The sequence below is a fragment of the Palaemon carinicauda genome, chromosome 35 (assembly GCF_036898095.1).
Source record: "Palaemon carinicauda isolate YSFRI2023 chromosome 35, ASM3689809v2, whole genome shotgun sequence".
Lineage (NCBI taxonomy): Eukaryota > Metazoa > Arthropoda > Malacostraca > Decapoda > Palaemonidae > Palaemon > Palaemon carinicauda.
In genome coordinates this window covers 75,297,966-75,315,465 of record NC_090759.1, presented here as the reverse complement: position 1 = coordinate 75,315,465, position 17,500 = coordinate 75,297,966, and the positions used below count along the sequence as shown (strand labels likewise).

The window sequence follows — 17,500 nt, the reverse complement described above, 5'->3', positions numbered from 1 at the left end:
AGCATATCAGATACTTAATCTTATATATCCAAGGAATTAAAACCTCCATATAATAATATACTCAGGTTTAAAGGTTTAAAGGCCGCTCATGAATGGCAGAGGCAAGGGACAGTGACATTGCCCTATCGAACAGGACAATATCCTAGAGACTGACCATATATACATATGATCGGCGACCAAGCCTCCTCTCCACCCAAGCTAGGACCAGGGAAGGCCAAGCAATGGCTGCTGATGATTCACTTCTATTTATTTGATCAGCTTCACAAAACATTGGAACATTATCTTATAGGTAGTTCTCTAATCTATATCATATGATATAAAACACACACACATATATATTCATATATATATATATATATATATATATATATATATATATATATATATATATATATATACATATATATATATATGTATATATATATATATATATGTATGTATGTATGCATACATATTTATATCTATATGTACACACACACACACACACACATATATATATATATATATATATATATATATATATATATCTATCTATACATACATACATATATATATATATATATATATATATATATATATATATATATATATATATATATATATATATATAGATAGATATAACTATATATATAATATATATGTGTATATTAAATATAAATATAAATATATATATATATATATATATATATATATATATATATATATATATATATATATATATATATACATATATACATATGTGTTTGTTTGTGCGTGTTATCATGAGCCTAATCTGCATTACACATTTGATACGCGAATGCCATTCACAAATAAGTTCCCTACACTGACCCATCGTCCAAGGGGAAAACATGGCTCTCCTAAATTCTTCGATTATCGACCACTAAAAAGAACCTTGAATTCGGCAGCTCATTAATTCAAACGAACATTTGCGGTAACGTGAGATTTAGGGGACCCGTGTTATCAACAACAGGCTTGTTTAGATCCTAGAAGCTATATCTTAAAAGGCAAATGTGAGCGCGTGAGCAATCACATACAAACATACAAACTCAAAATGAGCTATATGCAAAAAAACACAAAATCAAAGGAGCTATACACACAAAAACATAAACTGAAAAGGAGCTATATACACAAAACCACAAACTCAAAATTATCTATACACACAATAACACAAATTCAAAATGAGCTATACATACAAAAACACAAACTGAAAATGAGCTATACATACAAAAACAAACTGAAAAGAGTTATACACAGAATAACACAAATTCAAAATGAGCTATACATACAAAGACAGAAACTGAAAAGGAGCTATACACACAAAACCACAAACTCAAAATGAGCTATACACAACAACACAAACTTATAAGGAGCTATATACACAAAAACACAAACTCAAAAGGAGCTATCACCAAAAAACACAAACTGAAAAGGAGCTATATACACAAAACACAAACTGAAAAGAGCTATATACACAAACACACAAAATGAATTGGACCTCTACACACAAACACACAAACTCAAAAGGAGCTATAAACACACAAACACAAACTGAAAATGAGCTATACACACAATAACACAAACTGAAAAGGAGCTATACTGTACACACAAAAACACTAACTGAAAAGTAGCTATACACACAAAAACACAAACTCAAAAGGAGCTATACACACAAACACGAATAGACCTATACACACAAAAACACAAACTGAAAAGGAGCTTTACTGTATACACAAAAACACTAACTGAAAATGAGCTAAGCACACAAACACGAATGGAGCTATACACACAAAAACACAATCTCGAAAAGGAACTTTAAGATATACTTAAGCAAACAAAGTACTTACTCATACATTCTAACATGGACATATGCATATTTAAATACGAGCATTTCTGTATATATACATACGTTGCAAGTTTAAGTATAGCTAGTTTGAAAATAACCATATATAAAAATTTCAATTAAAAGAAAATAATTCTCATGTTATAGTTTATTCAAACAGATTAATTAACGCTGTAAACACTCCAAATGAATTTCTGTATAATTACGAAAATAAAAATATCTTCGTTACTGACGTCCAGAAATTAAAAACACCAACAAAAAGCTGTTGTTCAATTGGGGAACCAGGAACCAAGAACACAAAACAAACAGCGAAAGCAACATGGATGTTGAAAGTCTTGCTTATAATACATGCAGAGTCAATAAGGGAGTTACCAAAATACTACGCTCGTTCAGAAGAGACTTTTGCAAAGCGGAAAACTGTGATGAATAGGCAGGAAAAGATGGCTTAATTAAACGTTCTCAAATTGAAACTTCAATAGGAAACAAGAGGAGATATTTCCATTGCATACAATAATAAACCTTAATCTATCTGAACTGAAGGGCTTTATTAGTTTAACATATATGTTTCTCTGATTTTCCCTTTACAGTTATTTTGAACAATCGTACCTTGCCGATTTCTATTTCCAGATTTGAACAGGATTTTCAGAACACCAGGAAATCGCAACTCCTTTGGATGAATATATATATATATATATATATATATATATATATATATATATATATATATATATATATATATATATATATATATATATACACGTGTGTGTGTATGTATGTATGTATGTATACATTTATATGTGTGTACACGAGAACTGGGTGAGTACATATTACTATCATTGCTTGATACTCTTCAAAATAATAATGACGATAATAATAATAATAACAATAATAATAATAATAAAAATAACAATAATGATAGTAATAATAATAACAATAATAATAATAATAACAATAATAACAATAATAATATATATATACAGTATATATTACTTACATTAATAATAATACGTTCTATCTTTTAAAAAAACCCTCCAAAATTTCAGCAAATGTAAATGTATGAACAATGGAAGGAACGGTTTCCATGGAGACGTTACCAATAATAATATCAATAACTAGAGGTGGACTCGGTAGAAGGCAGACCTCCACCTAAACAGCTTATTTCTCGACTTTTTTCACGACTTTGAATTTGACCTGTGACCTCTTTGACCTTAACATGTATTATTTGGCGTGGATTTTCATGCACTCAAATATGAACTAAGTTTGCAGTCTCTGTGAAAACGATGTCCAAACTTATGGCTGATTACGTGAATTGAACTTTTTGCTTGACCTTCACCTTGACCTTTGACATTGACCTTCCAAAATTTAATGAATTCAAGCTTTTTACATAACGCTTAATCCCTGCAAGTTTCATTACCCTACGATTTAAATTGTGGTCAGGAAACTGTTCACAAACAAACACACAAACAAGGGCGAAAACATAACCTCCTTCCAACTTCGTTGGCGGAGGTAATAATAGGTGTTATTTCTAATTATATCTATGAACAACGGAAGAGGCTTTTTACATTGGAGTCGTACAGTATCAATTTAGAGAAGCAAGAACTCAAGTCACATTTGACTGACCTCCAAACATGTCATCGTGACTTGCGTAGGGGAATATCCCACTAATAAATAAAACAAATTTTCCAATCTATTATAGATGCAAGTCACGTCTGTAGATCCACGAAGATAGAACGACGGGTTCTTAAGACGGAGAAAAAAAAAATAAATAAAAAATAAAGTATTAAATCTCCGCTCACGTACGAAATCGTGAAAATTATTCGAATCGGAGGACAGCTTCCGTTGAATACCGACGGGCCAAATTAAAAAACTTTTCGCTGGTTCCCGTCATCTAACTGCCGGACGCCTCTTGAATAAAAAGTTGATGCGTTTTATTGAAAAAAAATTGTAGGAATAGATCCTTCAACTGGAATTATACATCCTCGGATAAATCTGTCCTTTTTCATCCTTGGAATGTATTCCTGTAACTAGGCGATGTAGGGTTTTAATCAGGTCCTGAAGGATGTTTCGTTATCAATTTTCTGGCGAAACTTGTGGCAGAATGATAAATCTGTCCTTCTTTTCATCCTTGGATTGTATTCCTGTCACTAGGTGGCGTAGGGTTTTAATCAGGTCCTGAAGGATGTTTCGTTATCAATTTTCTGGCGAAACTTGTGACAGAATGATAAATCTGTCCTTCTTTCCATCCTTGGATTGTATTCCTGTCACTAGGTGGCGTAGGGTTTTAATCAGGTCCTGAAGGATGTTTCGTTATCAATTTTCTGGCGAAACTTGTAATAGAATGATAAATCTGTCCTTTTTCATCCTTGGAATGTATTCCTGTCACTAGGAGGCGTAGGGTTTTAATCAGGTCCTGAAGGATGTTTCGTTATCATCTTTCGGGCGAAACTTTTAATAATGATAAATCTGTCCTTTTTCCTCCTTGGAATGTATTCCTGTCACTAGGTGGCGTAGTGTTTTAATCAGGCCCTGAAGAATGTTTCGTTATCATCTTTCGGGCGAAACTTGTAATAATGATAAATCTGTCCTTTTTCATCCTTGGAATGTATTCCTGTCACTAGGAGGCGTAGGGTTTTAATCAGGCCCTGAAGGATGTTTCGTTATCATCTCTTGAGCGAAACTTTTAATAATGATAAATCTGTCCTTTTTCCTCCTTGGAATGTATTCCTGTCACTAGGTGGCGTAGGGTTTTAATCAGGCCCTGAAGAATGTTTCGTTATCATCTTTCGGGCGAAACTTGTAATAATGATAAATCTGTCCTTTTTCATCCTTGGAATGTATTCCTGTCACTAGGAGGCGTAGGGTTTTAATCAGGTCCTGAAGGATGTTTCGTTATCATCTTTCGGGCGAAACTTTTAATAATGATAAATCTGTCCTTTTTCCTCCTTGGAATGTATTCCTGTCACTAGGTGGCGTAGGGTTTTAATCAGGCCCTGAAGAATGTTTCGTTATCATCTTTCGGGCGAAACTTGTAATAATGATAAATCTGTCCTTTTTCCTCCTTGGAATGTATTCCTGTCACTAGGAGGCGTAGGGTTTTAATCAGGCCCTGAAGAATGTTTCGTTATCATCTTTCGGGCGAAACTTGTAATAATGATAAATCTGTCCTTTTTCCTCCTTGGAATGTATTCCTGTCACTAGGAGGCGTAGGGTTTTAGTCAGGTCCTGAAGGATGTTTCGTTATCATCTTTCGGGCGAAACTTTTAATAATGATAAATCTGTCCTTTTTCCTCCTTGGAATGTATTCCTGTCACTAGGAGGCGTAGGGTTTTAATCAGGTCCTGAAGGATGTTTCGTTATCATCTTTCGGGCGAAACTTTTAATAATGATAAATCTGTCCTTTTTCCTCCTTGGAATGTATTCCTGTCACTAGGAGGCGTAGGGTTTTAATCAGGTCCTGAAGGATGTTTCGTTATCATCTTTCGGGCGAAACTTGTAATAATGATAAATCTGTCCTTTTACATCCTTGGAATGTATTCCTGTCACTAGGAGGCGTAGGGTTTTAATCAGGTCCTGAAGGATGTTTCGTTATCATCTTTCGGGCGAAACTTTTAATAATGATAAATCTGTCCTTTTTCCTCCTTGGAATGTATTCCTGTCACTAGGTGGCGTAGGGTTTTAATCAGGCCCTGAAGAATGTTTCGTTATCATCTTTCGGGCGAAACTTGTAATAATGATAAATCTGTCCTTTTTCCTCCTTGGAATGTATTCCTGTCACTAGGAGGCGTAGGGTTTTAATCAGGTCCTGAAGGATGTTTCGTTATCATCTTTCGGGCGAAACTTTTAATAATGATAAATCTGTCCTTTTTCCTCCTTGGAATGTATTCCTGTCACTAGGAGGCGTAGGGTTTTAATCAGGCCCTGAAGAATGTTTCGTTATCATCTTTCGGGCGAAACTTGTAATAATGATAAATCTGTCCTTTTTCATTCTTGGAATGTATTCCTGTCACTAGGAGGCGTAGGGTTTTAATCAGGTCCTGAAGGATGTTTCGTTATCATCTTTCGGGCGAAACTTTTAATAATGATAAATCTGTCCTTTTTCCTCCTTGGAATGTATTCCTGTCACTAGGAGGCGTAGGGTTTTAATCAGGTCCTGAAGGATGTTTCGTTATCATCTTTCGGGCGAAACTTGTAATAATGATAAATCTGTCCTTTTTCATCCTTGGAATGTATTACTGTCACTAGGAGGCGTAGGGTTTTAATCAGGTCCTGAAGGATGTTTCGTTATCATCTTTCGAGCGAAACTTTTAATAATGATAAATCTGTCCTTTTTCCTCATTGGAATGTATTCCTGTCACTAGGTGGCGTAGTGTTTTAATCAGGCCCTGAAGAATGTTTCGTTATCATCTTTCGGGCGAAACTTGTAATAATGATAAATCTGTCCTTTTTCATCCTTGGAATGTATTCCTGTCACTAGGAGGCGTAGGGTTTTAATCAGGTCCTGAAGGATGTTTCGTTATCATCTTTCGGGCGAAACTTTTAATAATGATAAACCTGTCCTTTTTCCTCCTTGGAATGTATTCCTGTCACTAGGAGGCGTAGGGTTTTAATCAGGTCCTGAAGGATGTTTCGTTATCATCTTTCGGGCGAAACTTGTAATAATGATAAACCTGTCCTTTTTCCTCCTTGGAATGTATTCCTGTCACTAAGAGGCGTAGGGTTTTAATCAGGTCCTGAAGAATGTTTCGTTATCATCTTTCGGGCGAAACTTGTAATAATGATAAATCTGTCCTTTTTCATCCTTGGAATGTATTCCTGTCACTAGGAGGCGTAGGGTTTTAATCAGGCCCTGAAGAATGTTTCGTTATCAACTTTCTGGCGAAACTTGCAATAGGATGTTAAGAGGTGTCAGGGTAAGATAAGGATTCTTAAATAAGGATAGAGTCTGAATCCTATTGGCGTGTCCTTGAAATGTTGAACATGAAACAGATATTAGAGAGATAGTGTGTTTAATCATAAATTTATTTCCATTTCTACATTGTTAAAAATTTGCCGTAAAAAAAAAACTGTAAAAATCCTGGAATAAATGTTGCCTGGCATTTACCGTTTTAAAAAAAGATATATTGACGTAAAGGAGTGATATTATATATATATATATATATATATATATATATATATATATATATATATATATATATATATATATATATATATATATATATATATACTCCAGCTGTTTGATAGAGCTACTTGCTTTTATCGTTATCTCCGCCAACGAAGTTGAAAGGAGGTTATGTTTTACCCCCTGTTTGTTTGTGTGTGTCTGTTTGTGAACAGCTTCCTGGCTACAATTTTAATCGTAGAGTAATGAAACTTGCAGGGATTAACTGTTATGTAAAAAGATGGAAATCATTAAATTTATGAGGGTCAAGGTTAAAGGTCAAGGTCACGGTCAAGCAAAATGTTCAATTCACGTAATCAGTCATACGTTTGCTACATTGCTATCATAGAGGCTTTAAAGTTAGTTCATATTTGAGTGTATTGAAGTCCACGCCAATAAATACACGTTAAGGTCAGAGGTCTAGGTCGAGCAAAAGGTCGAGTAATAAGCTCCTGCGGCGGAGGTCTGCGCTCTATTGAGTGCCCCTTTAGTTTCGTTTTCTATTTGTCTGTTTGTATTGGCATCTCAGGATTTAATTGTAGGAAAACAACAATAATATATTCTGCTCCATAACTGATGCATGCTGACCGTATACATTTTACCCTACCATTTCTCGAGTATTATTATTATTATTATTATTATTATTATTATTATTATTATTATTATTATTATTATTATCATTTCTTAAAATTATAATTATTATTATCATTGCTATCATTTTTTATTATAATTATTATTATTATTATTATTATCATTATTATTATTATCATTATTATTATTATTATTATTATTATTATTATTCAAATCTTTTATTACTATTATTATTAATAGCTAAACTACAACCCTAGTAGGAAAAACAGGATGCTAAAAGCCCAGGGGATCCAACTGGGAAAAATATCCCAGTGAGGAAAGGAAATAAGGAAATAATCAAACTACATGAGAAGTTATGAATAATCAAAATAAAATATTTTAAGAACAGTATCAATACTATATCAGATCTTTTATATATAAACTATAAAAAGACTTATGTCAGCCTTTTCAATATAAAAACATTTGTTGCAAGTCTGAACTTTTGAAGCTTATCCAATCTATACAAAACATGAAATACTTCAACACTTTCCATTATTAATAATTGCATTTAGCTCAACATCATTACTTTATTTTATCTATTCAGACGTGTTAGTTTTATTTTTATTCTCACCGGAAGTCATTATCAGTAATGTTATCAAACTCTTCATACCGATATCATTATGTTTCATCATCATCATTGTATTTTATCATTATCAAGTTAATTACTTTTTAGATGAGCAGTGAGACTCCAATATTTGATTAATGTCATTCTTGTTTAAAGACAAGTGAGGGATTGGAGGAGAAAAACTTCATTATTATTATTATTATTATTATTATTATTATTATTATTATTATTATTATTATCAATACTTGCTAAGCTACAACCCTATCTGGAAAAGCAGGATGCTAAAAGCCCAGGGGCTCCAACAGGGAAAACAGCTTAGTGAGGAAAGGAAACAAAGAAAAATAAAATATTTTAAGAGCAACAACATTAAAATAAATATTTCCTATATAAACTATAAAAACTTTAACAAAATAAGAGAAAGAGAAATAATATAGATTAGTGTGCATATATTACGATTATGTATGTGTGTATATAAGGACATGAATACATACATACATACATAAATGTATATACTGTATACATATTTTTGTATACTTTTAGTCGATAGTATGATCAAATGGAGATACACACACACATCAAACGTATAAATCGAATTAGTTTTTAAAAGAGCATTTCCCCAAAAATCTCAATGCCTGAAAATACTTGTTATTATTCGTGAACCATCGTATTATAGTCCATACTTCAAGTATGTAATAATGCTTTAGTGAAAATTTATATATATATATATATATATATATATATATATATATATATATATATATATATATATATATATATATATATATATATATATGTATATATATATAATATATATATATATATATATATATATATATGTATATATATATATATATAAACATAAAAAGGCAAAATTTTTACTGACTGTTGTTACTGTTCTAAAAAATATTTTGTTTTAATTATTAACCACTTCTATTGTAGTTTATTTATTTCCTTATTTCCTTTCCTCGCTGGGCAATTTTCCCTGTTGGGGCCCTTGGGCTTATAGCATCCTGCTTTTCCAACTATTATAATAATAATAATAATAATAATAATAATAATAATAATAATATATATACACATATATATGTATATATATACATATATATGTGTATATATACATACATATATATATACATATATAAATATATATAAGGTTACCTTTTCTATACTTCTCCTTCACACCCGTAGTTGCCAAGGAACTGGATATTCCAACATGACAACATATCTAAATATCCCCTCTTCTCAAAGAAGAAAAATATGGAATCCTCTCTCTCTCTCTCTCTCTCTCTCTCTCTCTCTCTCTCTCTCTCTCTCTCTCTCTCTCTCTCGACAGGTGCGCTTGGACGCTCAGGGCACTAAAGGGAAAACAGGATAGAGTAGTAAGTCAGAAATTGTAAGAAAGAAATTTAGACATGATTTTTTTTTGGAGTAGTTTGAGTAGTAAGTCAGAAATTGTAAGAAAGAAATTTAGACATGATTTTTTTTTTGGAGTAGTTTGAGTAGTAAGTCAGAAATTGTAAGAAAGAAATTTAGACATGATTTTTTTTTTTGGAGTAGTTTGAGTAGTAAGTCAGAAATTGTAAGAAAGAAATTTAGACATGATTTTTTTTGGAGTAGTTTGAGTAGTAAGTCAGAAATTGTAAGAAAGAAATTTAGAACATATTTTTTTTTGGAGTAGTTTGAGTAGTAAGTCAGAAATTGTAAGAAAGAAATTTAGAACATATTTTATTTTTGGAGTAGTTTGAGTAGTAAGTCAGAAATTGTAAGAAAGAAATTTAGAACATATTTTTTTTTTGGAGTAGTTTGAGTAGTAAGTCAGAAATTGTAAGAAAGAAATTTAGAACATATTTTTTTTTTTTTTTAAATCCTAACCCAAGTTACAGTGTACATTCGTCAAGGTTTATTTTTCCGAGAATATTTGAATTTATATCTTCATCCTATATTTCAATTTTAACGTAATAATGAATTTTATTTTATCCTCACTTCAAGTTGATTTGTTTTTATACAGAAAATATGAAATACATCCAGTTTTACATTTAAGACTGGTTGCCATGACGTCTTTAAAAACAGTTATAACATTATGCTTTAAAGGAGAACTACTTCCTTTGGATATCATTTTTCCTCTTGTTACTATATAATTTATTTTTCAGTAAACCTTTAAGTTGTTACTTTGATGTTTAACAGAGGCACAGATGTTTGTAATATTAATTTTTCTATAGTTTATATATGATATATCTGTTTTGACGTTATTACTCTTTTTAGAACGATTTATTGTTCATTTGTTCTCATCGTTTATTCATTCCCTTATTTCCTTTCCTCACTGGGCTATTTTTCCCTGTTCGAGCCCTTGGGCTTATAGCATCTTGCTTTTCCAACTAGGGTTGTAGCTTGGCTAGTAATAATAATAATAATAATAATAATAATAATAATAATAATAATAATATTTCGTTGGTAATTGTTTATATGCTTTTACTTCGTAAGTGCTTAAAACCAAGTCTTATATATTTTTGGATTTCTTTTTCAGAGCATTCCTTCTAACCTATCTGGAGAATGCCATCCAGTTGGTCATGTTGATAACCTTTTTATCGTGTGGCTTTTTTTTTAACTAGAAAATATTATTTAACTAGAAAATATTATTTAATCACTACTCATTGTTGTTGTTGTTGTTGTTGTTGTAGTTGTTATTACTATAATGATGATGATTATTATTATTATTATTATTATTGTTATTATTATTATTATTATTATTATTATTATTATTATTATTATTATTATTATTATTATTATTATCCAAGCTATAACGCTAGTTGGGAAAGCAGGATGCTATAAGCCCAAGCCTGCAACAGGGAAAAATAGCCCAGTGAGGAAAAGAAATAAGGGAATAAGTACATTGCAAGAGAAGTAATGAACTATTAAAATAAAATACTTCAAGAACAGTAACAACATTAAAATAGATCTTCCATACATAAACTATAAAAAAGAGACTTGTGTCCTCCTGTTCAACATAAAAACATTCGCTGCAAGTTTGAACTTTTGAAGTTCCACCGATTCTTCTTCTTGGACTTAGTGTGTACACTATCATTTTTTGTCTACTCCGTTATCCCTACTTCGATCGCCATAAAAACTTGGTAAGGACATTCTTTGGGAAAGCATCTAAAATTCTGTCACGCTAATAAGTAATTAATTGAAGAAAAACAATGAAATTTCAACAACTTACCTCATGCACAGTCGGGGACACTTATATCCATCTCTTCCTCTTGTTTTCTTTTTTTTTGAAATTTTTATAGTTTATATATGGAAAATCTATTTTAATGTTGTTACTGTTCTTAAAATATTTTATTTCAATTGTTCATTACTTCTCTTGTAGTTTATTTCTTTCTTTCCTTTCCTCCCTGAGCTATTTTTTCCTGTTCCTGTTGGAGCCCTTGGGCTTAAAGCTTTTTGTTTTTTCAAATAGGGTTGTAGCTTAGCTAGTAAAAATAATAATAATAACAACAACAACAACAACAACAGCAATAATAATAATAATAATAATGATAATAATAATGATAATAATAATAATAAACCGTCGGATCATTGTGAAATTCTGTATGTAGACTCTAGAAGAGAGTACTCATTGATCACAACAGAAAAGTTGAGTCAGACCATTAATGAATTTATTGAGAGTAATTCATAATTTTCGAGGTACTAATTTCAAAAGCGTACTCCTTCCATAAAACTCGGTCGATCCTTCTGAAACTTGGCATGTGTTTAGTACCCGCATCAACACACTGAACCTGTTTGTTTGTTTGTTTATTTTTTTTTTTTTTTTTTTTTAATTTTGAAGTTCACAGAAAATGGCCGTGTTTGGTGTCATATAAAACAAAGGGACAAGAAATTACAATTTTGCACTTGATTAAAGGATTCTAATCTTTATTGATTAGTAATTAACGATTTAAATGTTTAAAGGTTTTAAAGGCCGCTCATGAATGGCATAGGCAAGGAACAGTAACATTGCCCCAGCAAGCAGGGCAATGCCTTAGAGACTGACCATATATTATATAATCAGTGCCCAAGTCCCCTCTCCACCAAAGCTAGGACCAGGGAGGGCCTGGCAATGGCTGCTGATGACTCGACCGATAGACTTATAGGCTCCCCCCCCCCCAACTCTCTATCCTTATCCTTAGCTCACAAGGATGGTGAGGTTGCATACACTAAAGGCACAAACGAATCTGAGAGGGATTCGAACCGCCGTTTGGCAAACACCAGGCAGAGACGTTACCAATCAGGCCAGAACAACCCTATGATACACTTGATTAAATGATTTTGATCTACATTGATTAGTAATTAACGATTGATTAAAAAATAATTTTTATTTTCAAATTTGACAGAAATCAGTCGTGTTTGGTGTCAAACGACAGGAGAGAGACAGAACACCTCAACAGTAAAGTGGACAGAACGATTCTCGACATCATTGATTAGTAATTAACGATTAATTGATAAGAACAATGAATTTTAAAATTTGATGAACAGTGGATTTTAAAATTTGATGAACAGTGGATTTTAAAATTTGATGAACAGTGAATTTTAAAATTTGATGAACAGTGGATTTTAAAAGTTGATGAAAATGAATTTTAAAATTTGATGAACAATGGATTTTAAAATTTGATGAACAGTGGATTTTAGAATTTGATGAACAGTGGATTTTAAAATTTGATGAACAGTGGATTTTAAAATTTGATGAACAGTGGATTTTAAAATTTGATGAACAGTTAAATTTTAAATTTGATGAACAGTGGATTTTAAAATTTGATGAACAGTGGATTTTAAAAGTTGATGAAAATGAATTTTAAAATTTGATGAACAGTGGTTTTTAAAAGTTGATGAAAATGAATTTTAAAAATTGATGGAAAGCCGTCATGTTTGGTGTCAAATTGAAAGGGGGGGGGGGGAGAGCAGGAATATACAACTAAGAGGCCCAGGTTTCTTGAGCAATTTCATCTTCAGCTTGTAGTAGTTCATTCGAACTTATTTTTATTATATCTTAAATATTATTCTCACACATTTTTTTTAGTTGTTCATTCGAACTTGTTTTTATTATATCTTAAATATTATTCTCACACATTTTTTAGTAGTTCATTCGAACTTGTTTTTATTATATCTTAAATATTATTCTCACACATTTTTTAGTATTTCATTCGAACTTGTTTTTATCATATCTTAAATATTATTCTCACACATTTTTTAGTAGTTCATTCGAACTTGTTTTTATTATATCTTAAATATTATTCTCACACATTTTTTTTAGTAGTTCATTCGAACTTGTTTTTATTATATCTTAAATATTATTCTCACACATTTTTTTTAGTAGTTCATTCGAACTTGTTTTTATTATATCTTAAATATTATTCTCACACATTTTTTTAGTAGTTCATTCGAACTTGTTTTATTATATCTTAAATATTACTCTCACACATTTTTTAGTAGTTCATTCGAACTTGTTTTTATTATATCTTAAATATTATTCTCACACATTTTTTTAGTAGTTCATTCGAACTTGTTTTCATTATATCTTAAATATTATTCTCACACATTTTTTTAGTAGTTCATTCGAACTTGTTTTTATTATATCTTAAATATTATTCTCACACATTTTTTAGTTCATTCGAACTTGTTTTCATTATATCTTAAATATTATTCTCACACATTTTTTAGTAGTTCATTCGAACTTGTTTTCATTATATCTTAAATATTATTCTCACACATTTTTTTAGTAGTTCATTCGAACTTGTTTTTATTATATCTTAAATATTATTCTCACACATTTTTTTAGTAGTTCATTCGAACTTGTTTTTATTATATCTTAAATATTATTCTCACACATTTTTTTAGTAGTTCATTCGAACTTGTTTTTATTATGTCTTAAATATTATTCTCACACATTTTTTAGTAGTTCATTCGAACTTGTTTTTATTATATCTTAAATATTATTCTCACACAATTTTTAGTAGTTCATTCGAACTTATCCTCTTATTTCATCAGCTGATTCAATTCCTTCTTTCGATTTTAGTACCTTTAACCCAAACCTATTTTCCTACTATGAATTAATTTCATTTTGATTTCAATCAAACTTGTTTGCTTTTATTACAATTTGAGCGCTCTCGTATACACATAATCCATTTCTCTCTTCTTTTATTACAATTTGAGCGCTCTCGTATACACATAATCCATTTCTCTCTTCTTTTATTACAATTTGAGCGCTCTCGTATACACATAATCCATTCTCTCTTCTTTTATTACAATTTGAGCGCTCTCGTATACACATAATCCATTTCTCTCTTCTTTTATTACAATTTGAGCGCTCTCGTATACACATAATCCATTTCTCTCTTCTTTTATTACAATTTGAGCGCTCTCGTATACACATAATCCATTTCTCTCTTCTTTTATTACAATTTGAGCGCTCTCGTATACACATAATCCATTTCTCTCTATCTAGAATTCTCTAATTGGCTGTAAATGGACGCCTTTAAGAAACTTCCAATAGACGCTCTAATTAAAACCAGATAATTAGTTCTGTAACGTAAATAGACGCCCAACTCTAATTAGTCTATGTGGCTAATAAGTTAGACCGGAATCAAGTTCAACTGATAAGGCGATACCTATTATTTTCGGATGGTTTCGGTATCAATCTTCCATATCGTCTGATATCTAACTACTGTAAGTGTAGGTGTAGGTGTATGTGAGTGTGTATGTAAGTATGCTGTAAGTGTAGCTGTAGGTGCAGGTGTATTTGAGTGTACTGTAGATGTAGGTAGAGGTGTAGGTGTAACTGTATGTGTATGTATGTAAGCTGTAAGTGTAGGTGTAGGTGTATGTGAGTGTACTGTAGATGTAGGTAGAGGTGTAGGTGTAACTGTATGTGTATGTAAGTATGCTGTAAGTGTAGGTGTATGTGAGTGTACTGTAGATGTAGGTATAGGTGTAAGTGTATGTGTACGTAAGTATGCTGTAAGTGTAGCTGTAGGTGTAGGTGTAGGTGTATGTGAGTCTACTGTATATGTAGGTATAGGTATAGGTGTAGGTGTAACTGTATGTGTATGTATGTAAGCTGTAAGTGTAGGTGTAGGTGTATGTGAGTGTACTGTAGATGTAGGTAGAGGTGTAGGTGTAACTGTATGTGTATGTAAGTATGCTGTAAGTGTAACTGTGGGTGTAGGTGTATGTGAGTGTACTGTAGATGTAGGTATATGTGTAAGTGTATGTGTACGTAAGTATGCTGTAAGTGTAGCTGTAGGTGTAGGTGTAGGTGTATGTGAGTCTACTGTATATGTAGGTATAGGTATAGGTGTAGGTGTAAGTGTATGTGAATGTAAGTGTGCTGTAAGTGTAGATGTAGGTGTATGTGAGTGTACTGTAGATGTAGGTATAGGTATAGGTGTAAGTGTATGTGTATGTATATATGCTGTAAGTGTAGCTGTAGGTGTAGGTGTATGTGAGTGTACTGTAGATGTAGGTATAGGTGTAGGTGTATGTGTATGTAAGTATGCTGTAAGTGTAGCTGTAGGTGTAGGTGTATGTGAGTGTACTGTAGATGTAGGTATAGGTGTAGGTCTTAGTGTATGTGAGAGTACTGTAGATGTAGGTATAGGTATAGGTGTAGGTGTAGGTGTAGGTGTATGTGAGTGTACTGTAGATGTAGGTATAGGTGTAGGTGTATGTGTATGTGTATGTGTATGTAAGTATACTGTAAGTGTAGCTGTAGGTGTAGGGGTATGTGAGTGCACTGTAGATGTAGGTAGAGGTGTAGGTGTAGGTGTATGTGTATGTAAGTATGCTGTAAGTGTAGCTGTAGGTGTAGGTGTATGTGAGTGTACTGTAGATGTAGGTATAGGTGTAGGTGTATGTGTATGTGTATGTAAGTATGCTGTAAGTGTAGGTGTAGGTGTAGGGGTATGTGAGTGTACTGTAGATGTAGGTATAGGTGTAGGTGTAAGTGTATGTGTATGTAAGTATGCTGTAAGTGTAGGTGTGGGTGTAGGTGTATGTGAGTGTACTGTAGATGTAGGTATAGGTATAGGTGTAGGTGTATGTGTATGTAAGTGTGCTGTAAGTGTATGTGTATGTGTATGCGTCCGATATCTGAATGGAATGATTATGATGAACTAGATCATTGAGAAGGTCATTATTGATACTATAATTGGGCCTTTTAATTTCTCTCTCTCTCTCTCTCTCTCTCTCTCTCTCTCTCTCTCTCTCTCTCAGACAGCACAGGAATTTCAAAAGGGGAGATTCTGGATAATAATAGAGCTTTAACCATATGACCGAGCGTTGGGACATGGGAGGCCATTCAACCCCCAGAAATATATTCCCCCTAAATATGGTTTATTGAATTTACAATATAGATAGTGTAACAAAACCCACGAGGAAAAATGAGCAAAAAATATAGTAAAATATCAAAGGAATTTGAAATGGAAAATCTACTTTTTTTTTTCATATACATCCAATTCCCAACAAAGCTACGGAAACGATTAAACATCAGGGCAACAGTGGAACAGCAGACCTTTAACCCCGCCCCCCTCATTCTCATTCCTATTCTGTTTTGTAATGAATGCAGATCCTACTACAGGCAATCAGTGTATTTCAAGAGTAATAAAGCCAGAACAAATCCGGATACACGCTTAGTTTATATGACTGGCAGATCATTCGGGCCTTAGCATTGCATTTGTGCTCGTTTTCTTATATTTTAGTCTGATGGCTTTGCAAATTGGATCTTCATTCAAAGGTGGAGATAATGTTCTAAAATAATGGGAGAAGAGAGAGAGAGAGAGAGAGAGAGAGAGAGAGAGAGAGAGATATCATTAAATTGTGGGGGTACAGAATGCAAATATTGCCCATACTGGCAGTTGTCCGCGTGGAGGTTGTCCGGATGGAAATTGTCCGCTCGGGAATTATCCACACACGATATATATATATAATTTATATATATATATATATATATATATACATATATATAAATATATATATATATATATATATATATCTTGCTAGGCATGTTGCTTAGCTACTACTACTAATAATAATTATAATAATGTTATCAAAAATATAAAAATAATAACAGTAATAATAATAATAATAATAATAATAATAATAATAATAATAATAATAATAATAATAATAATAATAATAACAAAAGCAACCAGAGATTGCAGACCTCTACCAGTGAGTATTACCAACATCTAACTAAAGTCTACGGACATCGCCTCCCACTTTTCATATGCTGACTGTACAGTAGATGGTTAAAAGTGCAATGTTGATTCAGAATCAT

At 32.0% G+C, this 17,500-nt stretch overlaps 1 protein-coding gene across 1 annotated transcript in view; it reads right to left on the bottom strand.

Moving 5' to 3' along the window:
- Positions 1-14,883: 14,883 nt before the first annotated feature.
- The window catches only part of LOC137627366 (uncharacterized), a 4,848-nt gene continuing 2,231 nt past the window's right edge, over positions 14,884-17,500 (bottom strand). Inside the window, exon 2 of the mRNA XM_068358453.1 lies at positions 14,884-16,314. Within this exon, the coding sequence (XP_068214554.1) occupies positions 14,884-16,314 (1,431 nt within the window). The remainder of the gene's footprint in view (positions 16,315-17,500) is intronic.